The 25903-nt window shown below is 42.8% G+C and overlaps 1 protein-coding gene across 1 annotated transcript in view; it reads left to right on the top strand.

Annotated features, from left to right (window-relative positions):
- Window positions 1–1140: 1140 nt before the first annotated feature.
- KDR (kinase insert domain receptor (a type III receptor tyrosine kinase)) overlaps window positions 1141–25903 on the top strand; it is a gene marked incomplete at its 5' end in the record, with an annotated part of 29450 nt that continues 4687 nt past the window's right edge. Inside the window, 26 exons of the mRNA XM_010075522.1 lie at window positions 1141–1254; window positions 1767–1963; window positions 3137–3261; window positions 3587–3755; window positions 4974–5113; window positions 5309–5477; window positions 6876–6987; window positions 7076–7239; window positions 8172–8328; window positions 9433–9553; window positions 10151–10259; window positions 10994–11338; window positions 12267–12413; window positions 12567–12698; window positions 14373–14479; window positions 14889–15024; window positions 15297–15401; window positions 16645–16758; window positions 18005–18093; window positions 19795–19951; window positions 21406–21506; window positions 22879–23001; window positions 23139–23250; window positions 23648–23747; window positions 23861–23966; window positions 25776–25903. Coding sequence (XP_010073824.1) covers window positions 1141–1254; window positions 1767–1963; window positions 3137–3261; window positions 3587–3755; window positions 4974–5113; window positions 5309–5477; window positions 6876–6987; window positions 7076–7239; window positions 8172–8328; window positions 9433–9553; window positions 10151–10259; window positions 10994–11338; window positions 12267–12413; window positions 12567–12698; window positions 14373–14479; window positions 14889–15024; window positions 15297–15401; window positions 16645–16758; window positions 18005–18093; window positions 19795–19951; window positions 21406–21506; window positions 22879–23001; window positions 23139–23250; window positions 23648–23747; window positions 23861–23966; window positions 25776–25903 — 3579 coding nt within the window. The remainder of the gene's footprint in view (window positions 1255–1766; window positions 1964–3136; window positions 3262–3586; window positions 3756–4973; window positions 5114–5308; window positions 5478–6875; window positions 6988–7075; window positions 7240–8171; window positions 8329–9432; window positions 9554–10150; window positions 10260–10993; window positions 11339–12266; window positions 12414–12566; window positions 12699–14372; window positions 14480–14888; window positions 15025–15296; window positions 15402–16644; window positions 16759–18004; window positions 18094–19794; window positions 19952–21405; window positions 21507–22878; window positions 23002–23138; window positions 23251–23647; window positions 23748–23860; window positions 23967–25775) is intronic.

The following is a 25903-nucleotide window of genomic DNA, read 5'->3' as shown; positions in this document are numbered from 1 at the left end:
GAGAGGAGGCGCGGGGATGTTCGGGTGCTGGGAACGGCGCGGGTGCGGGGTTCTCTGGGGGTTTTCGGGGTGGGACGGGGCGTCCAGAGCTGCGGGCTTGCTCCTCTCCTCTCCCGTCCTGCCCTATCCTCCCCTGTCCTCCTGCCCTCTCCTGTCTGGCCGGCCGGTGCTGGCCCGTCGGAGAGGGCTGCCTGCCATGGCATAGTGTCCTGCTCACTTGGCTTCGGCATCAGCCGTCGTTTCCAAGAGCAAAATGTCCCTGGAGCCAAATGCGGGAAACCCGTAATCAGTGAAGAACCTGCTTGGGATGCCAGTGATTAAAGCGTGGGGAAATACTAGGGAAATAGGGAAGGTCCCAGTCTGGCCACGCTTTCTTGTTGCCCATCATAGGTGGCTGAGCTGTCCCAGTAAGGGCTGCTGGCTGGCCCTGGTGAGGCGGGATTCCTGACGGTGGTGGAAGCAGCCAGGGCAGACTGAAAATCTCTCCCTGTGGTACTTGCAAATGTTGCTCAAGCTGGGCTGTTGCCTCAGAGCGAGCACTGGCACCTGGATTGCAGCCCTCACAAGTGTGGGTGGCTTGGGGTGGGTGCGATGCAAATGCTTGTGTGAATAAAGTCTGGTAGTAATAGATTTTGCCTAACTGCTTGGGAGAAAAGAGATAACCTTAGAAAATCATGGCATAAAATAAATTCATGGGATGTCAAATTTGTGACAAACTGTAAAAGAGTTTCTTCACATAATTCATTGATCAGCAGTCCTGAAGAATGTACGTATATTCGATTTATTATAAGAAAAGTCTGTATTCCCTTTCCCCAGGGAGTGAGATCATCAGATGAAGGTTCACTTCATTTCAATGTCCCACATCCTCTTGTTAGACCTTGAAATTGGCAACGCAAGAAAACAGGAACTCCACCCTGGCTGGCTGAATTGTAGTGCTCTGCAGCTAGCCCCTGACCATCTGCCTTTGCTTCCTGTTATGACAGAGTTTTTGAACTTTCTGGGATGTGTGAAAAGTCATTATTTACCCTTCAATGTTAAGTAGGTGATGTGAAAGTGTCCGCTTAAAACATGCTGCATATTCCTGTATATAATGCTTTTCTGATTGAGTAGCATTTACTTTGTTTATCATGTTGATTTGAGGGTTTTTATACATGTTTTCACAGGTTTATTGATTTCTCTGGATCAGCCGACCCTTAGCATACAAAAAGATGTCCTCACAATAACTGCAAATGACACTCTAAATATTACTTGCAGGTAAGGGCAAATCTGTCCAGCATGATTTTGATGGGAGTGATTTATATAGTGAGTTTTTATACAGAATTGCGGGTGATTTGGTCTATTTCCTACCATTGCTCTTGTTTCTCCCCACTCCCTTTGTGCCCCCACCTCACTTTTCCCTGACAGACTTTAGAAATTATCTTAGAGGGTTGCAGCAAGGGAGAGCTGCAGAGGGCAGGGTGGCCAGGAGCAGGAAGCATCAGCTGGGTCCTCGTGGAGCCCACTGGTGAGCCAAGCTCTTGATGGTCCCTTTCGGGTGCTGTGTCACTTAGATTCATCAGAATGTAAATCTCAAGTAGCTTCTTTATAGGTATTAACAATTAGTTGATTTATGTGAATTTATTCTACGTGGCTTGATGCTTCATGTGACAGGATGAAGCCTGTTCCTCTCCATAGCCTTAGAGACTAGCAGGGCTGGGGTTCGCCACCTTGGCATCAGTACTAGTGCTCATCACATGCTTATGGTCCTCTAACGTTTGCTTTCCCAGCGGTCAGAGACCACTGGAGTGGTCCTGGCCAAGCAACCGGAGCAGTGCTGAGAAGCGTATCTCTGTGACAGACTGCAGCGATGGCCCCTACTGCAAGACCCTTACTCTCCTAAAAGTCATCGGCAATGACACAGGGGACTACAAGTGCCTTTACAGGGACAACCAGGCAGCTACAACCATTTATGTCTACGTTCAAGGTAAGTGCTTACACAGCTCTTCGGTGGCTCTTCCCCTAGCTTCAAAAGAAAAAAGGAATAACAAGTATCTCAAAATAGTTTTGACATTAAAACTTGTTAATCCTAGAATTTTTGATCCTGTGAAACTGTTATTTTTCTTGTTTTCATGTTGAGTAATTACATGCCAATATGCTGGTTGCCATCAGTACAACAGCCTTTGTACCTGTCATTTTGAACTGTCCTATCATATGCAGCACTTGGTCTGCTGTTCTCCTCCACCCAGAACTCCGCATACATATCTCTGCTGCACTCCGAGCCTGTCCTCATGAATGCAGAGCTATTACTGACCTCACCAGGAGTTTCATATGAGGGAGGATTACAGAGATTGTACATTTATTAAAAATGACAGATACAAACATTTTTACAATTTGTACTATCTGATAACATTCAAAATAAAGCCAACCCCAAAACATGATCTTCTGTACATTTGTTGACTGTGATGGTAACATCTATTTAGGCTGTAAGACGTAAGTTTTCAAACTCAGGCTGTCAGTTGTGTTGGTATCAGTGAAGCTGAGCACCGCAGACACTGTAAAGCCTCCAGTTATATGCTCAGCTTAAGTAAGCCCATTCATTGAAGCATCTGCCTTTTAGCATTAATGGCTTCATATTTGTTTTCTTATGCACCGTTTCCTTTTTACTGTTGTCTTACAGTTTTACCCTTTTGAAAAATGAGATGTTATTGTGTACATAGGTTAGCTTGTTTTATAAGATCATGAATCTACTTTTTTTTTCGGTCTGACTTTGAAAAGGATGCTGCTATTGGGGTGGCCAATGTAGCATGTCACTACTTTTAACTGATATTTCCTGTAATACTTATGCAAGGAAAGTCACACTAGGGTAAATCAGATTTTTGTCGGCACAAATACTGTGGTGGCAGGAAGCTATTCTCCAAAGTGTGCGCTGCTGCTGATAACTGTTTTGAGAATAATGATGTTGTAAAGCTGGGGGGCGGGGAGGGGTTCGTCTGTCAAAATACATGCCCCCTGTTTAGTGTTTTAAGTGTTTCACTACATAGAAAAGAATAAAAACCTGATCTGAGAAGAAATAGACAGGGAAAGAACAAAATTGGAAAAGTTTCCTCCATAATAATGTGGCAAGTAGTATCCATTTACCAATGGAATATTCTTCTAGATTACAGATCTCCATTTGTGACTTCAGTTAGTGATCAGCTTGGCATTGTATACATCACTAAGAATAAAACCGTGGTAGTGCCATGCCTTGGAACTGTATCGAATCTCAATGTATCTCTACATGCGGTAAGGAAAAAGCCCATTATTATTTTAAAAGTTAATTGAAGCCACTGTGACATAAATACTTTGCTTGAGGTATAAATACATTTCTTAAAAACTTCTTTCCATCCCTGTGAGTTTTACAGTCTGTGGTTACAAGGTGAGTGGTGTAACTGTACTCATCCATGATCCTGAGCTTTCAAGGTGTGGAGTGATTGCCTATGAAAGGGAGATTGCGTGAGCCAGGATGTTAAAACTGGGACCCTGCGAGTATGAAAAATGTTGTACTTGAAAATTCAGGGTTGTTTGATATTTGAAATCTGACTATGTATTTTATCAATATTTCAAACAGAAATATCCAGAGAAGATATTTGTTCCTGATGGTAAATCAATTTCATGGAATAATAAAAAAGGCTTCACTATACCCAGTCATTTAATCAACTATGCGGGCATGGTTTTCTGTGAAGCTAAAATAGATGATGAAAGGTACCAGTCTGTGATATACATAGTCGCAGTTGTAGGTAAGCTAAAGTTTTGTGGTTTTTTTTCTGTATAGCCAATGTTATTTTGCTCCCTACAACATACTGAACCAATTACATTTGGTTGGACTCTACGTTATTCAATACTGACAATGAAACTAATGCAAAATGGATGTTGTGATATATATTCTTTTAAATGCGGTGTATTGTGTTCTTTCTGGATGATCATTGGGTAAATGCTTCTATTTTTAGTGTTTTTCATAGATGCCAGGGACTTTTATCTTCTTTTTTCCTGACAATGCAAGCCTTTTTCCTAAAATCACTCTATTCTGTACTTTATTCACTTCTCCGGGATCCAAATCATAGTTGAAGGGAACTAGAGGCAGGCATCCATCAGCAGCAGATGGAAAGGAATTGCTCTGAGGGGGTGCCAAGGGAATGAGGGGTCTGAAGTTTGCAATAGGAGCTGGGTTGTCTTGTCTCCTTCAGACCCATGTCCTGACTCTCACAGAGGTTTATGCTCTCCTGGTGTATTTTGTCAGTTGTTCATCAAAATCCAGAAAGAACATGATGATTTGGTGGAGGATCAAGCCTGAGATGAAACTGCAGCTATTTCTCTTTTGGACAAGGATGCAGTGACCATTTTGAATGGCCAGATGGCACCAGGACAGTCATCTTGCTTGGCAGAAAGGCAGAGCAGCGCTCCACCCTTTACTCTGTGCAGCAGGCTCTTGCTTCTCCACCAAGTTCATGAGTCGTCATTCTGATTTAGAGCCAGTTCAGAATTTCTGCAGAATTTCTGCGTTCAGAATAATCTGTTTTGGAATATTTTAAATATTTTATTGCACAAAGTAAACTTTGGAGAATTTTGCCAATGCCAGACTGTTATTCTTAGTAAAGTTCCTGCTTACTGCTGGGGAGGGGGACATATCTCCTTTAGTTTCAGGTCTCACAAGGGTAAGAAGAAGGTGTCTTGGATCACTGTCTCCTGCCTGTTCCCACTGCTGGTGGGTCTGATCAAGCACGCATATCCTGCTGCGCCGCTGTCTGACACGGTTCTCTCGGGTGGGAAGTGCTCAGGGCAGGCATATCCCTTCTTTGTACGTCCATCATCATGCTGCACTGGGGCATTGAGGGGCCTATTTGTAGCTGGGGTTTTAGTGGGAGTTTTGTGAATTCACCTGAGAAATTTGGTGCTAAGTGCTGTAAAGAAACCTCTTCTCACCCTGCCTCTTTCTGTGTGCCTTTTTTTTGCTCTAGGCTACCGAATTTATGACCTGACAATGAACCCACACTACCAAGTAGAGCTGGCAGTGGGAGAAAAACTTGCTCTCAATTGCACTGTAAGGACGGAACTGAATGTAGGAATTGACTTTAAGTGGGACTACCCTTCCATCAAGGTAAATCCGTAACAACTTTAACGTGCCAACATCACAATGAAATTTGATTTAGGTATAATGTCACTCCCTCCTTTATAATATTGACAAAGTTGACGATAATACACAAAGAAACAGCTAGCACATACAGGTATGCAAAAGGCGACTGGAGGAGTAACAGTAAAATTCCCAAACACCTCTGTCTTTTGTCTATTACAGGAAAAACGTGCCACCATAAGGGATTTAAAAACTACTGCAGGAGAAGTAAAGAAGTTTGTAAGCACTCTTACTATTGACAGTGTGTCCTTAAGTGACAAAGGTCGATATACTTGTGCAGCATCCAGTGGTCGTATGAACATGAAAAACAGCAGTTACTTCATTATCCATGGTATGGCATGTTCCACTTCAGTTTTGTTGGTTGCTTCAGATTTGAGATTCATTACTGGGATGAAGAAGGCATCTCAGTGATGGATCAAATGACAGAAATGAACCAAACTGCAGCTAGGGTGTTTCTCTTGCACCCACTATAGGATTATTTTTATACCACAAGCTTAGCTAATGGTAAGATTTTAAAGGATGCTGTATGTTAGTGAAAACTGTAGAATCCCACAGAAAAAAATGGTCTGTAAAATAAACTGAGATAAGCCTCTTCTGTATCAACCCCACTGAGGTCCTGTGAAGCTGAATATTTGTAGATGTCTTTGTATAAGGGTTGCCTGTTCTCACTCCAGGTGAACTTAGGCTAGATGCTGGTGGCTCTGTGGGACAAGGGTCTATGTCAGCATGAATGAAGCTAGGAAAATAAAACTTTAATCTTTTAAGTTATGAATAGATGAATCAATGGACTTTTGGTTATGCAGAAATGATGCAAAGGAAACAACTTTGGCTAAGTGCATAGATAAGTACGAGGCCACATCCTACGGCATTTTCTCAAGCCCCTCTTGGGCACAGCCGCAGCGGCTCTACTGGCCTACTTCTAGAAAAAAAATTGCCAGCATAAGAATGGCCCATTTTAATCACTTAGTCAAACAAAGGGTTTTATATTTTGAAGGAGACTGGTTTTCTTGAGGTCTGATTTCAGGGGACAGAATATTAATGGATTTTTTTTCTTTTTAACATTCAAACTTATTATGTGGCACAGTGATTCAAGATAGGCTCAATTTTCCCCTGGGTTCTCTCTGTTTCTCTTCAAGAGCTCAAACAAGATCGTGTGCTGTAGTGAGTGTATCAGATATTAAGTCCATACCATACTAAATCTTAGTTAAATGTCTAATCGCTGTCTTAGTCTGAATTTAAGTTTATAACTTAAGTAACATAAATCATTTCAAAGTATTCTGTGACTGCAATGGTTCAAATACATACCTGAGAAGAGGCTGAAAGTATCTAACCTTATCACATTGTAGTTTTGAATACTATTATTTCCTGGAATGAGTAGATTGAGCCAATTTTATGATATGGTGTGTGTATGTGTATACACACACACACACAGGTCTGACACTAGGTCCGACGGCTGGCACACTGCCCTGGGAGCTGAGTCTTGTCTCTGCTTTCCAGAGCTCCTTGGTGGGGGAACTGGTCTGTTCCTCTGTGCAAGGAAAAGGACTGGGTTTTCACGATTGGTTCATCTCTCCAGAGCCCAGTTTGGAGCCACCTGTCCTTTACCAGTGGTGTCCTGTCACTGGCCCCTGTTTGCCATCTGCTGTTAAATACTAACCCAAACAGAGAGCATTTACACCTTTGTCCATGTGGAAAGACCATTTAGTTTATTTATTTATTTTTTTTTCAGAAAGTCCTTTTATCCATCTGGAGAGAATGGAGAATGTGGTCGAGACAAGACTAGGTGATACAGTCAAAATTCCTGTCAAGTTTAAAGGATATCCTCCACCAGAGGCAAAATGGTAAGAATCAGGACACAACATGTTTGAAAAACTGAGCTATTCTTAGGTAGATCTCTAAAGTATTCAAAGTGGTCTATGTTTTCTTCAGGTATAAAAATGGAAAAGCCATCAATGCAAATCATACAGTTAAACTTGGCTACACATTAGTGATCACTGAAGCAACTGAAAAGGATGCTGGGAATTACACTGTTGTCCTTACAAACCCTACTAACAAGATGCAGAAGAGACATACATTTACCCTGCTCGTGAACGGTAAGTGGTATACCAAAGGGGTACCTTTCTTTCACATGTGGATGCAGTGTATTACCATTCTTAGGATTAAATTCATTCCAGAGTTATGAAGATTTAAGTGGGGGTGGTGGCTGGGAGGAGAGCACTTGAACCTCAGCCCTGGTAGGTCAGAGATGATCTGTCTCTCTTGGCTCCAGGATGTGCTAGTTGAGAGGCTGCAGGCTCCTCGTGTTGCTGTTGTGATGATATTTTGTGTGTAGGTTTTTTTTGTTTTCTGTGTATTATTTCTTTGCCTCTGTGTCCTGCTCTTTTCCTGCCCTCCTTGCTGGCCATGCTGCTGGAGTCCTCCCCCACCCTGCTCCATCCTGGCCCTGTCCTGCCTCGCCCATCCTTCCTGCCCCATGCAGGCTGAACCTGCTCTTCTGCCCTGCCCTGTGCAACCTTTCCCCTCTTCCCCCTCCTCCCCCTCCTTCCCCTTTTTCCCCTCCTACCCCTCCTCCTCCTTCTCCTTCTCCTCCTCCTCCTCTTCCTCCTTCTTCTCTTCCTTCTCCTCCTCCTCTTCTTCCTTCTCCTCTCTGCTCCCCAGGAAACAGCCTAGCCCCCATGCTTTGAAGACATCAGATCTTGGAAGGGGCAGTGAGGCTACATGCAGTGTGATCAGAAAATAATATGCATTTAATGGTTGGGCATGGTGGTGAGAGTCTGAGGGCTGCATTTTAAACGAGAGGATAATGAAGGGAGATGTTATAGGAGATCCTAAGCATTGCATCTTAAGGGCCTGATCCTCAAGGTGTTGGGCAGGTTCACCTCTTCACAACATAGCCTTGGAGATGCTCTGCATTGCACTCAGATGTGGGGCATGGCGTGAATTAGTCGCTGTGGGTCTAATGCGTGCATGTGGTGCCAATGGGGAGCCATTATTGAGAGGTGTAACCTGCTGCTCTCTCCTCCAGTGCCCCCCCAGATCGGCGAGAATGCGCTGCTGGCCCCTGTTGACTCCTACAAGTACGGGTCAACACAGGCACTCACCTGCACCGTCTACGCTGTCCCGCCACCCGCCACCATCCTCTGGCACTGGCAGCTGGAGGAGGAGTGCACTTTCAGCCCCCAGTGAGTGCTCAGCCCTTGCCATCTTCTGCATCTTACATAGCTCTTGAGGGATGTTTGGGTTGGGTTGGGTTTTTCTGGGAAGCATCCCTTGTCCAGGCTTGTTACTAAGTGCAAACCCAATGGCCAATTAAGAAAAGATTGTTGTACTTAGTAGGCAGATTGTTGCAGGCAGGTTCTGCCAAGGTCATCACTGTCGGCAGAGGCAGGGGCCACCCACAGTGTGGAGCTGGCAGCTCCTGCATGTTGCCCTCACGCTTTCTTTAAGGGCTTCATGGCTTGTGTGGAGTTTGAAGTGCAGCTATCTGTGTGCCCTCCCCTTAGATCTCTTCGTGGGCTGCAGGCCCAAAACTTCATCCCAAACAGAGGAAATTTGCTGTTTATGCTAATTACATATCCTTGTGGTGTTTTTTTTCTTACACTCAAGTGCTGAGTGTGACTGTGCTCTTTATCTGTGTGAAAGTGTATCTCAGAGGAAGTGCACTGATTTGATGTTGGGGAATGATAGAGAGAGTGCATGACTGAGATTCACGCAGCTTCCCTTATCTGAGCCTGCCATAAGCCCAGATTTCCTTTTTTAAAAAAAAAAAAAAAGCCAGAAAAAAAAAGCAGCATTCTTCTTTCCTGTTGTTGTTTTTAAAATGATTTCCACTAGTTTCTTCCTTTGGTGCCTGGTTGCTTCCTACACAATGGCTACTGTCCTCAATAAATTCTTGTAGGGAGTTCAGTGATTTCTGTGTCTCTCTGTCTTCCTTTGAACTAAATTAACTTGAATCATCCATTTATGAATGGAGGTTTGTTCCCAGAATAGCTGCTTCCCTCCAAGCATCCTGATTGATCTGACACAGGCAGATTAATTAGGAAATTCACCTTTAGGCTTGAGGGTTCCTTATTTTACAGTGCACAAAGGTCTCAGAAGGTTATAGGGTGCAATTTACTAGAAATCTTTCCAGAAACATACTCTTCCCTCCCAGATACAGTCTGGGGCCAGTGGTGCATCTGATTTACAGATAAATATCTGTATATTATAAAAAAACCAATACCTTTGTCCTCTTGAAGAGCGAATAGTTGTCTTACCTAACGCATATGTCTCTACTTACATCTCAGGAAAGTTCGCTCAGGAGCCAATCCGTATGCGTGCAGGAAATGGAAAGTGATCTCGGAGAGAAAGGGTGGGAATCAGGTTGAAATTAAGCACCAAGTCGTTACTATTGCCGGTAAAACAAAGGTGAGCAGAGTTTCTTTTCTGTTAGTTGGGGATGATTAGCCCTGTTCAGCAGTCCACATATCTGGAAATATATCACTAGAGATGAGACTCTTTTCACTTATCATTAAACTTGGAGATCTACTCTCAACTAGTCGTGCAAGCTCCTAGTGAAACCAATAGGCAGAGACAGATGCTTTCAAGTCCTTTAGACACAGACCCAAAGTGAGTCTCCATTGAGGAACATAGCTTACTTAGATTTCAGTGCTTACCTTTCAGCAGTCTGAAGTTGGGTGAGTTAATCTTGCCAATTAGCTGTAATAGGGAGAAGCTGGAGAGACTGAAGAGCAGAAAAAGTTGTGGGTGCAGCATTTATTAACACATATCCCAACGTCTGCCTTCTGACAGGCTGCTTTTTCTTGTTTTCTTTTGCCTGATTGTTACACGCTTAAGGACAAAAATGTAAATGTCAAGAGGGGACTGTGCTCCCGCCATGCTTTGGAGAGATTTTCGGTTGGGCAGAAACCTGCAGAGCACTTTGCTGAGCTGTTGGGGTGGTCAGGCTTATGTACGTACTTTAGCATTGATGCGATATGAAATTGTTTGATTGTTCTTTTGTAGACTGTGAGCACCCTTGTGATTCAAGCAGCAAATGTATCTGCTTTGTATAGATGTATGGCTACAAACAGAGCTGGGTCAAGTGAGAGAGTTATCTCATTTCATGTGACCAGTAAGTATACTCTGTTGAGGACAGTCACCTTAAATGAATGTTATTTCATCTGTTTCACTAATGATAGGTGCTTCAATGTTGTTGTCTGATTCCTGTCCTTTATAAAATTCCTTCATTGTTTAGGGATTTAGGTTTTCCTAAGATTTTCCTAATGCAGTCTTTAAAGTCACCACCTAACTTCAGCCAAGTGATTAGTTCTGCTGGCATCAGTGGAGTGGTGGTCCTGTGAAAATGTTGCAAAATGGGCACTGTTGTCCTCAGAGTGGTTGCTGTTGGGCTTTTGTAGTCACTTAAAAGAGCTACAGAGAAATTATGGTAGAGTCACAAAATGAATAGACGTGCTGTAAAAGCCAAGACTAGCAGTTTCAAAAACAGAGGCAAAGAGCTTTTGTCTTTTTAAAAATCAGTCCCCAAATTCACATGCTGAAAGAATATTTTAATCTGAATCTAAAATTGAACTACCAGATAATGCTAAGAATCACCTTAGGTTGCCAGAAGTTTCTACAATAAGAGGAACTATATTAATTACACAGGCCTTTCTTTGATCCATTTTAAATTTATTGTTTTTAATGAGATTGTACTATTTACATGTTGATTTTACAGTGTTTTATTTTCTTATTTACAAATGGCCAAGATGAGGATAAGGCTATATTTGTAAAATGGCTTTTTCAAGTTACTGTTGGCAACAAAATGTGCAACCTAATAGGAATTTATTTTATTTTTTTAACTTGCAGGGGGTCTTGAAATTAATCTCCAGCCTCAGAATCAGCTCACAGAGAAGGATAACATGTCCTTGCAATGCACTGCAGACAAATTCACCTTTGAGAAGCTCTCATGGTACAAACTCAGTGCCCACGCTTCTCAGGCTCCCTTCGGAGGGCTGCCCATGCCCGTTTGCAAGAACCTCAATGCTCTCCAGAAGCTGAATGCAACTGTTTCAAATACCAATGGTGAAAATGTCACCTTAGAGCTCATCCTCCGTAACATCTCCCTACAGGATGGAGGTGACTATGTTTGCATTGCTCAGGACAAAAAGGCTAAAACACAGCACTGCCTGGTGAAGCACCTCACCGTTCAAGGTACACATCTCTTACTGTGAGCCAAAATGGGTGGCTGTGTATGAAAATAACTTCAGTAGTGTCAGTTTTTGGAATCTTCAGGCCTTGCATGTGTTGGCTTAATGGCGCACTCAGTCTGTTAAGTAGATTTAGACCATTTATTGTAAAATGCAGGTCTGGGACTTGTCCAGGCAGCAGGGACTTGTTATTTTGTCAGTACCAGTGAGGAAACACTGACCCAGCTACTGTGCTGTGCAAGGAGATGAGTTTGGCTTTTGCACAAATAGTGGCACATGGTTAGCTCAATAACTCCTCAATTTTACTGTTCAAAACACATTTTTCCTTCTAGCTATGTATGCATGTGTGTCGTTGTGACATTAATGCTACCGCTTTGTGTCACTGAATCTTGGGTTTGAAGTAGTGTCTATAACTTAAAACTGTCCTGAAGTGATGCCAGTTTTCAGTTGCAAGCAATGCAAGCTGAAAATCAATCAGCTTTTCACACAAATAGTGATGACTTGCTTTGGGACATAGATGTCTAGGCTGATTAGGCATATTCAGGAAAATACCTATGCGTGTTCATGGGCTCTCCTGAATGGATGTTTGATGGCAGTATCAGACTTCTCATAACTACTCTGGAATTAGAAAAGTGAGGGAAGCAATTTCTCACCTATTCCCTCTTCCCTCAGCAGCCTGAGCAGTTACAAATTAAACCATCTAAAGCAGGTTACATCAATACTGTTAAAATTTCATTGGCTATTATAGATTTTGCATGTCATGTGGAAGTTTAACTATGAGCTTAACATGAATGCTGTGACCATTGGTGTTATAAAAGGATTTGAGACTTTGTTAGGGGGCCCAGCGCATGGAGTGTCATCAAGTGCTATTACTGAAAAAATTGATGTTTTCTTAAAAGGTCATTCATTTTGCCTTATTTTTGAACTAACAGAGCCCATGGCACCCACACTTGTAGGAAATCTGGAAAATCAAACAACAAACATTGGTGAAACCATAGAAGTGTCATGCACAGCAAATGGCATTCCTCCTCCAAACATCATGTGGTTTAAAAACAATGAAACGCTTGTTGAAGATTCAGGTGAGGTTTGCTCCTTTGCTACAAATTTTCTATCACTTAAGGGCTTTCTTTCATAGGTCTCACTGCTAATTTTCACCAGGAAAAGTATCATTTTGAATTTTTAGCACAAACTGGGATAAAAATAGCAGAACTAACAATGGTGATTTTTTCCAGGTATTGTTTTGAAAGACGGAAACAAAACACTAACCATACGTCGAGTGAGGAAAGAAGATGGAGGGCTATACACCTGCCTTGCCTGCAACGTCCTCGGATGCAGAAAAGCAGTGGCTTTTTTTTCAGTGGAAGGTTAGCGTCAGCTTCTTTCCAGATTGTGCATGAAATTGTAATGATCACTGAAAGGAAAATCTATTGGCTATTCTGATTTTAGATCTGAAAATACACCGTGAGGTTTGCAAAAAATCCTGACCATTCCTATCAAGCTCAAATTGGGTGCTGTCATAGCCATTGTAGTCCCAGCTGCAGAGGCTGATGCTTTTTTCTCTGCAATGTTGTTTATTGCTTTTCAACAAAAGCTGAATCTGTCTTACTTGTGGTTGCAAAGAAAACTCTGCCAGTCTATATTGCATGCAAACCTATACAGCAGAACCTACTCCAACCTGCAGGTGTCCTGGGGCACCTCTATTGTCTTGGTAGCATAATTGTCTTACTGCGGTTTTTAACAGCTGTAACTTTTAAAATGACATCATTGCTGTCACAGCACCTAAGAAAAACAGAGTGAAGACTTTGTGCAGTCTGTTGCAATTGCTGTCCCATTTCAGTGATAGGAACAGGTAGTGTTTTTGGATTAGAATACTCCAGCCTTAGTCCACCAAGCTCTGAAAGTAGCATTTGTGAGCCTAGTCTCTCATTTATTCCAGTCCTATTGCGGCACACAAAAATGCAATTTGCAATAATAAACAATAAATCCTAACAAGAAATTAGTCTGCAGTCTGAGTAACTGGAACAATGATGGACTTTTGAGCAAGAGTTTGGACTGTGCAGTGAGAAACCTTGAACTAAAAGGTCCTTGCCATTGATATTAGTACGTTTGCAAAAATTAGTCGCTGAATCCTTCACAAACCTCTGTCTTACACGTCAGGGTGATTATCTGATCTGTTCTGTTAAGATAATTAAAGCAGTATCCTGTTATTCTTATAGGTCCCATTAGGATATTAAGATGTTGGGCAATATGTTTACATGGGGTTGAAATTATCTGCAGCTGACATCAATGCAGATTTTGGCTGCTGTGGCAAATATGTCTGGGGCATGCCTGTAAAAGTTGGAAATCTGCGTAGGACATACTGTTTTACTCCAAGAGCTTTACAGTGCAGCTCATCAGGGTCTTGCAATGGAGTGTGCTAATGTGTAGGAAAATCTATATGGTGCAAGAGATGAAATATAGGAGCATGATATGGCAAATGGGAGCTGAAGAAGAGAGCTGCTCCTGTGCATTAATAGATGTTCAAGTGGTATCTGCTGGGGACTATTTTACTGGAAAAGGGATGTTGTAAATGAGTCCTCATTTTCATGTGTTGTTGTAGAACTGCATTTTTTCGTGCCCTCACTGAAGCATGTAAAGAGACAAGACAGAGATTGTTCTCCGGGACCTTCTCAAAGCTCTTTATTTACTACGTGATGTGGGGGTGGGGGGGCCGGTTTCTAGAGAGAGTCATTCATTTTGAGTATTCCAAAACAATTATTTCTTTTTAAAATGTGAGATTTTATTTTTTATTATTTCCAAAGGTCCAGATACTGTCCTTTGAACAAAATTGATGCTAAGGAATTGCACGGTGTGTGAAACAGTACTAAACTAAGTGTAATATTCCAACATTAAAAAACCAACCTTTTTGTTTTGTTTTGCTTTTGTTTACTTGCTCCATGTTGCACTACAGAACAAGGACCCCCATTCTCTACTTTAATGAATGAACAAAACCAATATGCTTCCAACTGTCACTCAGATATTCATTTATTTCTTCCCAGGCGCTGAAGAGAAAACAAATCTGGAGCTCATTATCCTCGTTGGCACTGCAGTGATTGCCATGTTCTTCTGGTTGCTTCTTGTAATCATCCTCCGGACCGTTAAGCGGGTAATGAAAAAATTCTAGTACTGTCCTATCAGCACCAGTCTTGCATGACAAATGAGAGCTGACTTGAGGCCTTTTGTGTTGTTTCTTTCCATTGTTCTTAAATCAACAGACACATTTTTTCTCTCCATGCCGTAACATTCTTGCCTGGAACTGGGGGCACAGAAATTTGTTTTTAATTGAATGGGCCCTCACAAAAGAAAAAATATTTCAGCTGGTTTTGTTTATTAAAAACAAAACAAAACAAAAGTGCAGTAATTAGTGATGATCACACTCATGATGACATGGCATAGGGAAATGGTAGCCTGGCATTTCTGGGAACAAGTGGAACACTACAAAGTGAGAAAATGGCACTTTGCCTGCACATCACCAGCAAAAAATCTGTGCAACTACAACTAATACTATTTTCCAGGCCAATGGAGGGGACATGAAGACTGGCTACTTGTCAATCATCATGGATCCTGATGAAGTCCCTATAGATGAGCACTGTGAACGGCTCCCATATGATGCCAGCAAGTGGGAGTTTCCCAGAGACCGGCTAAAGCTAGGTATGTCTTCACTGCACGAGCCCTTTAAATGATACTGCAGCCAATCCTGTACCTGAGGGTGCTTCAGGTCCTGGCTTGCCATGGAGCTGCCCTGATGCAGGACCCCCAGGTGTGCTCTCTGGTCCCATAAGATATAATGCATTGTCTCCTCATTATCAGCCCTATGTTAATTTCTGACACCTAAATTCAGTTTACATTTGCTTTTTATCCTGCATCTTTTACCCACTGTGCCAGACAAATAAATCAGAGCCTGTTCATCTTCTCATTTCAAGGTAAACCTCTAGGCCGTGGAGCTTTTGGCCAGGTCATAGAGGCAGATGCGTTTGGGATTGACAAAACTGCTACCTGCAGAACAGTGGCTGTCAAAATGCTTAAAGGTAAAAATGATGACTAAAACTTCACCTTGAATGCACAATACAGGGATAATTGCCAATACCAGTAGATAGAAAATAATCAAAATGTTTGTACCAATGGTGTATGCAAGTTTAGCTTAACAGTTGGTTAAGCATGAAGCAATGTCAAGGGAAAGTACCTGCCTTTACCTCATCGATAATTGGAGCAATGCGACTGTGGTTGCTTAGCCATTGCTTTATGGATCTACTCATGTTCAGAATATAAACTTGCTCCTGCAAGCTGTTTGCACGTGTCATTTTTTGCATTATGCAGCCTGGTAGGGAGCTTTCTGCAAGTGTCAGACAATGGCTTGGGCATGCTCCAAAATGAGTAGTAGTTTTCAACAGCTTTCTCCTCACTTTAAATCATATTACAGGGCTTCGCATTTGCCACAAGAAAGTTGAAAGCTGCAGTTCCCAGACACACTGTTCCTGAGGAGGATGTAGCTGGGGTAGCAAAATGTCTTGGCTGATAGCTGGGGGCTGTATTGCACCCTGTGGTGTACTGCAGGAAGGGTGGGAAAGCTGGGGGACTTCTGATAGTACAGCAGACAGTACGGCAGTGTGAGCAGTCGCAAGCACAGGCAGCACCTGTTGCAGACTCATTGCAATAGGATGAGAGTGCAGTAATGAGTATAAAAATGAGAAAGCCCTGTCCCTCCAGCTCCCCAGTGATCAGGCAGCCTGCAGAGAGCTGGCTCCTCTGCCCCTCTCTCACCACTGCTTCAACTCTTTCCTCTTCCACTTTTGTCCCTGTGGGATAAGGACACCAGCCATGTCTTAGACTTTTGGTGACACTGCAGGATCAGGCATGTTTGGCCCTGGCCCTATCTCCCCCAGTCTGTGGACCCATTGGACCCTTAGCATGGAGCCCAGAAAAGGCTATAGGACAATGCTTCTGGCTCTTGTCTGGGAGGGTCAAACAGCAGAGTACAAGCTGCTCAGAAGGTTTGCAGGAAAAAAAGGTGTTTGCTAATCTGGATTGTTTGTGTCCCTGTTCTGATGTACTGCCCTTGGCAAATTTTAGAAAATGGTTAAAAGCAGAGCAAAAGCAACCCTGTCATGCATATGTCTGGCTTTCATCAGTGTCCTGCAGTGTAGCTGACCCAAACTACCAACCAATAAGACTTCTCACTAGATGGACTGGAAGAATACAGAAGAGAATGCAGAGGAGGGGAAAAGGTTTCTGCCTGTGCTGCTCCTGATCTGTGTTGTTTTACCTCTGCAGAGGGTGCAACCCATAGTGAGCACAGAGCACTTATGTCGGAGCTGAAGATCCTCATTCATATTGGCCATCATCTCAACGTTGTCAATTTACTTGGAGCCTGCACAAAGCCAGGAGGTGAGTAACTTCTCAGTGAGTGGGAAGGTGCTAAGTAAAACCCTGTTTCTGCCATTTATGCTGCATGGTAAATTGAGTTTCAAAATTAAGGGCTGGGAGAAATTGTCTTATTTAAAAAAAAAAAAAAAAAATCTGGTAAGAGTGAGCAGGTCCAGAGGTGGAATAAGAGCTCAGAAACCCTGAGTTCTGCATTCAGCTCCATCCCTTGGTTGTTCTATCACTTTGCTTTTCTGTACCCTAAATCCACTTTTATGGTGGACACACCGCATGCAACAGACTTTAAGTCTGAGTCTAGTACCAGATTTAACTAGATGGTCTTATTCTTGTCACCGGCTATAGTGCGACTGCAAGCTGTGAGTTCCCTCCCTGGCTGTGGATGGGCTGTGGGTGCCTCTGTGTAGGAGAGGAGATTGCAGTTTGGCGTCCAGCTCTGTGTGGATGAACCTATTTTACTTTATAATCTGAGACAGATGTTTTGTTTAACAAATCCAGCACTGCATGCTAATCTGGAAGAAATTCTTTGTAAAGTAACTCAGTAATAATTTTTCAGGGAAGCTGACTTGTTGGCTTACTGTGGGATCAGAATTTAATTTGTAAAGTTCCGTGAGAGAAGTGCAGTAGTTGAAGGAAATGTAATCCATAAATATTTATCTCCTTGCTTATTCCAATATAAAATAGACATGGCCAGTATCTGGAACCTAGGATGGAATTTTGTCATTCCAGCATGTGCCTATATGAAGCAACTTGAGCATGAAATACCACATTAGGACTGTACATTAAGGCATCTGTGTCTGAAACCAAGACTCCTGTTTTAAGTTTTTAGGATTTAAACCACCTGCACGAAAATGCATGGATAATCACCTGTGTACTTTATTACAGATTAGCGGTTAATTGCACTGAAGTTCACTCAAATATGTATGTCACATCCTTACAATGTCAATTAGCATAGGCAGTTATTGGCACTTTAAGTATAAGCACACCACTATACATTTTCACATATGAAGTTAGGCCTGTGATTTTCAAAAGTATGTGCTTTCTTTTCCTTCTTTTCCTTCCTTAGCAGAAAAGGAATATTTTCCCTGCTTTGATTAGGTGTTTTGTTTTTTTTTTTAATACTGATATTTTTAAAAACTTGTGGGTAGTAGAATGTTTTTTGAAATGTATTTATTTCTAGTGACAAATTATGCTGTGAGATAAGGTGGAATATAAATGTGCTTTCTAAGGAATTGCTTTACATGTTGTACAGGCCCACTCATGGTGATCGTGGAATATTGCAAGTTTGGAAATCTGTCAGCCTACCTACGGAGCAAGAGGAGTGAATTTGTTCCGTACAAGGTAAGGAGTCAAGGTTAACAACATAAAGCTTGATTTGGTGGGGTTTTTCCACACATGATATTTCTGTTTCTAGTGCAGACTAACGTGGCAATCCTTGGGGACGCTGAATATCTAGTGCTTCTCATGGGAATGAGAGATGGCAAAGACATCAGAGGTCATCTAGTCTTTCCCCTGGCCCCTGCAATGTAGCTATTATGTTATTGTTAGCTTAAAATGTGCAAAGGAACTGGGCTTCCACTATTTCCCTTGGCAGATTATTCTACACTTGGCCGTATCTGTCAGGAAGTTTTTTCTGATTATCAGCCTGAATTTTTTCCTTTCTTAGTTAAGCTCCAGACCACCTTAAATAACTGCACTCCCTGCTTAGTGTATATATCCATCAGATGGGTGGTTATCCTTTCCACTATCCCCTTGGCTTGTTGCTGAACCAGGCTATACATATTTTTTTGCTGTTAATCATTTTGTATAAATGATGTATCTCATGAGTTTACGTTCAGCTTTTCACCTCCCAAATCCTTTGCAAAGGGGAGCTCCATCACAGCACCCCCTCTTTGCACCCCAGTTTGAAGGGAGGGGGAGGATGGAGGCTGGCATTCTCAAACTCATTTCTGGATGCCTCTGAGAGAGGGTCTTATTTCTGGAGAGGGTTGGGAGGATACGTCCCCTCCAAGGGTCAGATTGCTGGATGAAGAGTATGGTTGCGGGTACCCAGCACCGAGGACCATGTGCAGGACCCTGCCCTTTTTACCCACAGCCAGGAGGAAGGCCCCTGGGCTGTGCTCTGCCGCGCTGGTAGACCTGAGCTTCAGTCTTCCTGCAGCTGCCGTGTTTAGGTCAGAGCTTCTTCAAACTGCTTGTCAGTTCTCCAGGGGATTATTTTTCTTTATCCTTGGAGTCATTGTTTACTATGTTATATTGGCAAAGGCAACTCACTGCATCCTCTTGTGAGGTAAAAAGGATAAACAAATATCTGAGAGGCCCTGAAGGAAGAGGCAGGGTTTCACGAGGGTGCTGACCCTTGCTTATACAGGTGGTGGGGATGGGAATCGGCCATAGAAAAACTGGCCCTGCCAGGGGAGAAAAGTCACGAAACTGAAGCAGGAGAAAATGGAAATGTGGTGGAGGAAGCCTGTGGGGCTGGCATCCTCCCTAGAGGCATTTGGTGCCTTGGGGGAAGAAGGAAGTAATAAGATCTTGAGGGCTGCTGGGATTTTGGCCAAGTTAGAGGTTTAGCAGAAGGGCCTTTGCAGCAGCGGGAGGTAAAGCTGTAGCAGCACAGAGAGGCACGAGTGTGTGAGAGGGGGTTTGGCAGCATCCACACGTGCTTTACAGGTGGTGGGTGCCAGGGGGCTGAGGCCAGCTCCTCAGCATGCATGGGTTCCCCAGCACATGGAGATGTTGCTGGGGGCCAACTGGGAGGAGGTGGGAGCAGGCTAAAGCCGTGCTGTGGAGTGGCAGAGGGTGCTTGAGCTGTGAGCCCATATGGCCATGGGTTGGGGCTTGCCTGTGCTGTCACCGTGCCAGCCTGGTGCCCCAACCAGAGCTGGCCTGGAGCAGAGTGTCTGGTCGTGCCAGTGCTGGGCTACCCTCCCTGCCTTCAGTGGTGCCTGTGACACCGACCATGGGTAGCGTCATTACCTCTCCCCAGGAAGCTCCTGGCACTCTTTCTGCTTCTCATTTCTCCTGCCCTCACATTTCTAGACCAAAAGCGCCAGGTTTCGGCAGGGGAAGGAGAACTACGTTGGTGATGTCTCCACAGACCTGAAGCGACGGCTGGACAGCATCACAAGCAGCCAGAGCTCAGCAAGCTCTGGCTTTGTGGAGGAGCGGTCCCTGAGTGACGTGGAAGAGGAGGATGGTAGGATATGTTTTCTCCTATTGTTGGAACAGCTGCCATCGGTGGGGGCTGATGAGGGACATTGGGGACCATGTGCAGGGTATTTCCTGGATGACCGAAGTTCCTGAGCTATGGATTACCTACTTCAGCATCACAAACCACTCAGCCCAATGCCAGGTGATGTCCTGTCTGAAAAGGGTGCATTCTTAGTACACCGCCTTTTGGAGATCCATCTATTTAATGTTCCAGCATGTTCACGGAAAATCGTAGAGCACAAACTCTGAAGGCAGCACAGAGAAGGATGCGCCAGCATGATAACTGAATTTCCTCAATGTTTACCCAGAAGTTAAATGTCAGGACATGCCATCTGCTTCACTGCTTATTATCAGAGAAGTTGATTTGCCTTTCCTCGGCACAGGTGGTCTGTCAGGAACAGGAAACCTGAATTATCCACTCATTCAAAGCCTTCCCTGAATATACGTACACTCTGCAGTGGTTTCACTGATGCATTTGCCATGTTCTCCTTTGGCAGAGACAGCACGAAGTGCTCAGTGCTGCCAACATGTTTCAGAGACCGCTAATTTCAGCAAGTGGTGGGATCAGGCTGGTCAGGAGGAAAGCTGTAGCTCAACTGCCTGTATCTTAACTTCTACTAAAAATAATTTAATGCAAAGAAAAGCACCAGTATGTTAACAGGGAGTATGGTCTTGTGGTTTCAATGCAATCATAATAGGTAATGGCAGGCATGCACTTTTTGCGTTTCCACAACATTTTGGTCCTTTTCAGACCTCTCTGGTATAACCACTGACTCTCTGAGCTGGGATGTTGTAAGAAGTATGTGGACGTAAAGCAGGCCTTGAGATGAGGGTTTTAGCCACCAGTGTTGTAGCTCTTGGTAGATTTCTTCTTAAACTCAAGAGCTGAGCAAAGTCATTGAGTTTGCAGGAACTAAATGCCTAGGTATTTTTGTTGGATACTTGAGTATGTTATTCCTCCAGGTCACTAGAGGATGAGGTTAGGCTTCTTCTACCCTAAATTACCAGGGCTTTTTGACAAATTCAAGTCCTTCTCCCCATAGCATATTCTTCCTCTGTAAGGACTAGGTGAGACTTCTCTATCATCGCTTTCCAAATTCATCTGCTGAAACCACAGCAAGCCTTTCCTGTCCTAGCAACTTGTGAGCTGAGTTTTGGTTGTTTTTCTTTTGGGGTTGTTTTGCAAATCTTTCCACTGGTGGTAACTCTGGAAATAAGCAAGGATGCCTGGGGTATAACCCATCATCTCAAAGTTTATTTTACATAAATCTAGTTTGGTGTAAAATGGGATGTTAGTAATAATTATACAGCCAAAAGAGAGCTCAGTTTGATCTTCCAGTTCAACGTGGCATAAGGTTAAAATGGACTTTTACCTAAGAAGCAGTGATGAGTGAAATCAGTGACAAAGGGCATGTTTGACTGTTGTCTGATTCTTTGCAGCTGGTCCTGAAGACCTTTGCAAGAACCCTTTGACCATGGAGGACCTCATCTGTTATAGCTTCCAGGTGGCGAGGGGAATGGAGTTCTTGGCTTCACGCAAAGTAAGGAACTTCTCAGGAAGAGTGGCATGTTATTTATTTGACTGTAGGAAATAGTGCTGTAGGTCTATAGAAGGAAACAGCATGTTCATCTTTGGACTAGCAGTCATCTGCAACATTTTCTTTTTTACCCTAAGACATACTCAAATCATTAATACTACAGACTGGAACAGCCCATGCATTTATTGACACAAATGTTAGTGATCTGTCTAAGGCTTATGGGTCACCGATTCATAGAAGAATGATTAAGTAGTTGGAGAAGGGGAGCTGACTTATGAGGACGATTAAAGGAATTAGGGACAACTCTCTGGTAATCAGAGCTAAAGTAGAGTAAAGGAGTTTGCTCTGAGGAGGTTGCCTGTGAATCCCCTTGCCTTGTGCAGCGGGATTGGAAGGGCAGTGTGAGGAGAGATGATACTCACCTGTGAAACTTCATGGATGACTCCTTGGAGAGTCTCTTGCCAAAGACACTCTGACAGTCAATAGCACCTCGCCTGCATTTTGGCCTTCTAGAAGTGCTTTTCTGTGGTTTGATCCTATACACGTATAGTACATGTTTCAAAGGATATAAATTACAGCAAGAGCAAAGAATTGCCTTCAGTTGTATAGAAACAAAAAGTACTTAGAAATGGGAAAAGGAAATAGAAGCGGGGAGTACAACACTGCTCTGGAGTGCAGACCAGGTGTTCAAGAGCAGACTTCAGAGTCTTTTCTAAAAACATGCATTTGTCTACATTTCATACATCCTGGTTGGTATGCATATGTAAAAATATGCTAGGGCCTGCATATTCAAAATGTTCAAATGTCTAGTTCAAACTAGAAGCAAAACTGCAGCCATCTTCAGAGCCTGCCTTTTTTACTTCAAGCTGTTGAGGCTTGAGTTTTGAAGTCTTTGGGCTGTTGACTAAGCTGTCATTCCGCACAGATAAAGACATGGACTTTTCTCTCTGTAGTCAAGATTAGTTTGTGTTGGAATCAAATCGGTGTTTTAGTGTGGTATGTTTTTCAGAGAGAGAGTGGAGTACACATATTTGAGTGAACCTAAGTAAATCTAAAGGTAATCAGATCTGAACCTGTTTTGTGTCAGATTCTTAGGATAATTAATTGGCTAACTTCAAAGACCCTCTCTGCATAGTAGATAAACAGATGTATGTTTGGGCTTGGGAACATAAGTCTCCTTGAGGTGAATCAGTTGTGACCATCAAAAAAAGCCCTTAATATCAGTAACTGTTGATGCTGAGGTTTCTTTTTCTTAAGAGGTTTTAAGAATTATCTGGCCTTTGAGGGTAGGAGAGCACATGTGTGAAAGAGATCAGTTCTGTGGACAGAGCTGTGGTGACAGGCAGCATATGAAGTTGTTTACTTCTCTTTGCAGTGCATCCACAGGGACCTGGCTGCTCGTAATATCCTCTTGTCAGACAATAACGTGGTCAAAATCTGTGATTTTGGCTTGGCTCGAGACATCTACAAAGACCCAGATTACGTCAGGAAAGGAGATGTAAGTTTCAGATTCTCTGTTTGAGAGAGAATTAATATGAAGTCAGGACCCCTTCTTTTTTTCACCTTAAATGGGTTTGTGGAAACTCAGTGTTTTGTTAAACTGTGATACCTTTTTGTTTATGGAAATGCTTTCAGGCCAGATTACCCCTAAAATGGATGGCACCAGAAACCATTTTTGATAGAGTATATACCATTCAGAGTGACGTATGGTCTTTTGGAGTTCTGCTATGGGAAATATTTTCATTGGGTGAGTCACTTTAATTTTACTGAGCCATCTTAAATTTCAAACAGCAGAGTCTGAAGAAAGCAGGCAAAGTGTTCTTGGATCATCCTTAGCAATTTTTTTTCTACTTCTTGAAAATTTCCTGTTTATTTTCTCCATCAAAATAAAATACTCAAATTTCCTTAAAAATGTAAATGTAGGAACATGGATTTGAAATGCTTCTTCATACAATTTCAGTATGTGATGATGTGCCTCATTTACTCCACCAGTTGCTGTTTCCATCATAAATAGATTTTTTTTTTTGCACATCTGAATATACTGAATTATCTTATTAACTCAGCCCACAGCACTTTATTTGTTTGAAAATTAATCCCAGAATTAAGAGTCTAATGCATTAAAATTACCATTGCTCTCATTTTAGGCGCGTCACCATACCCCGGAGTGAAAATTGATGAAGAATTTTGCAGAAGACTGAAAGAAGGAACAAGAATGAGAGCACCAGACTATACAACACCAGAAATGTGAGAAACTGTTCTTTCAGCTGCCCACATTTACCCCACAATAACAGCAGGTGCTGGAGCAAGCAGTAGATGCTGTTTTCTTTATGCTGATATTTTAATGGGCTTTGTCCTAGGTACCAAACAATGCTGGATTGCTGGCACGGAGATCCTAAGCAGAGACCAACTTTTTCAGAGCTGGTGGAGCACCTGGGGAATTTACTGCAAGCCAACGTCCGTCAGGTACATGAAATGTATTCTCTGGTTGCTAAAACCACCAGCTGAACTCTGCCTCTTCTGCCAGCCGCCACAAAATCCCATGGCTGGGTACTGTCCGCTGGAGCCATCAGGGAGCCTGGGCTTCTTCCAGTGTTCCCGTTACTGACCAGCAGTTGGGGGCAACTTGCAGAGAAGAATGATTTGGGAGGCGAAAGATCACAGTGTTCTGTTGTGGTTACCAAAAGCCACCTTGCCGTGCCAGCGAGGGCTTCCCATGACACCACCGCTGTGGTTACTAAGCTGTCTTGCTGGGGAGTTGTTGGCACAGGCTCAGTTCCCTGCTCTGCTGTACTGCAGAGGCATTTCAGCAGGTAGCTCCTGTCAATCTTACTGTGCCACATATCACTGTACCATATGTGAGGATGTTGGATGCAGTCCTTTTAAAGACTCTCCTGGAGTCTTTCAGCAGCTCCATGCAGATGAGTGTATTAAGACATGTCCAGTGTACAGGCATTGTGGTAAGAGAGCCCACTGCTTCCGGGTGGGGTACATGGGCCCCCCGACTCCTTAGTTCTCCATCTCGTGGCTCCCTCTTCTTGCACCGCAAGTGTGGACAGGGCCATAAGGGCAATAGATATGAGCAGTCAGATGAAGGAGGCTGGATTTTGCCATGTGCTTTCCCATTAGACTACTTGTCCCTTTCTGACCTATTGGTAGTGATTGGAATTACCTGTCCTTCCAAAGTATTGTGTTTTCTGTGCATACCAAAACTCAGAAAGGATAGAATTTGTTCACTTTCCTACAGAGGCACTTGAATCTTATGTGTCTCAGAATCGTAGACTGGCTGAGGTTGGAAGTGACCTCTGGAGGTCATTGGTACGACACCCTGCTCAAGCACCTAGAGCTGTTTGCCCAGGACCATGTCCAGATTATTTTTTTAATATCTCCAGAGGTACAGGCTCCACAGCCTCTCTGGGCAACCTGTGCTGGCGCTCAGTCACCCTCACAGTAAAAAACATGTTTCCTTGTATGTTCAGAATGTACTGTATATATATTTACTCATAACCTAATATGGATTGATAATGATTTAGACTTTCTTGTAATAAACTGTAGTGTGCCATGACTATAAAAGACAAACATGATTTACTGTCTGATAACTAATAGCTAATTATATGTGTGTCATATTGCAGTCCAAAAGGGATAAGAACTATTTCTTGCAGGGTTATAAATAGGTATGCAGTACTGAAGGATGCATAATCCATTTTTTCTCTTCATACTTTAGAGCAGAAATGTAAACAAGTGGAATAAATTTTTAAAAATATTATTGTGTTTATTTACATCAAGTTAGATTCCAAAGTATTGATAGAAAACTTCCTTTTTTGCTGTCTCCATTTCATTCTTTTTTCATGTACTTGTTGTACCTTATTTAGGCTTTATTATTCATATACTGTAGTCCAACTGAATCTCACTTTTGGTTTAAGGTTATTTTTTCCCTCAGGGTCATGTTTTTTTGTGTCATTGCAATTCAAACGTTACTGAAATTTTAATTTTTTATTTCAAAGACATCAAGAAAAGTCCAGTTTATGCATTATGTCACAGTATGGCATATATAAATCTCTTTTTTTAATGGAAAACTACTTGGCAGTGGCTCTTACTAAGTTTCCCTTTTTTAAGCTGCTGCTGTGAGGGTGGTATAATGTTCATAGCTTAACAAAACTACCAAGGTAGCTCTGTTGGACTGATGCATTCTCCACATATGTGTGTGCAGCTGTTTATGTCTGTGTATCTCTGTAGCCTTATTTAATTTTTGTATTTTTTCACTGCATTCTACAGGATGGTAAAGACTACGTTGTCCTTCCTTTGTCAGTGTCGCTGAATATGGAAGAGGATTCAGGTCTCTCTCTCCCAACTTCACCTGCTTCCTGTAGGGAGAAAGAGGAAGTCTATGATCCTAAATTCCA

This window comes from Pterocles gutturalis, unplaced genomic scaffold, assembly GCF_000699245.1.
Source record: "Pterocles gutturalis isolate BGI_N339 unplaced genomic scaffold, ASM69924v1 scaffold31857, whole genome shotgun sequence".
In the NCBI taxonomy this organism is placed as follows: domain Eukaryota; kingdom Metazoa; phylum Chordata; class Aves; order Pterocliformes; family Pteroclidae; genus Pterocles; species Pterocles gutturalis.
Note: the sequence above shows the minus strand (reverse complement) of the source record. Positions and strands in the feature narration are given on the sequence as shown.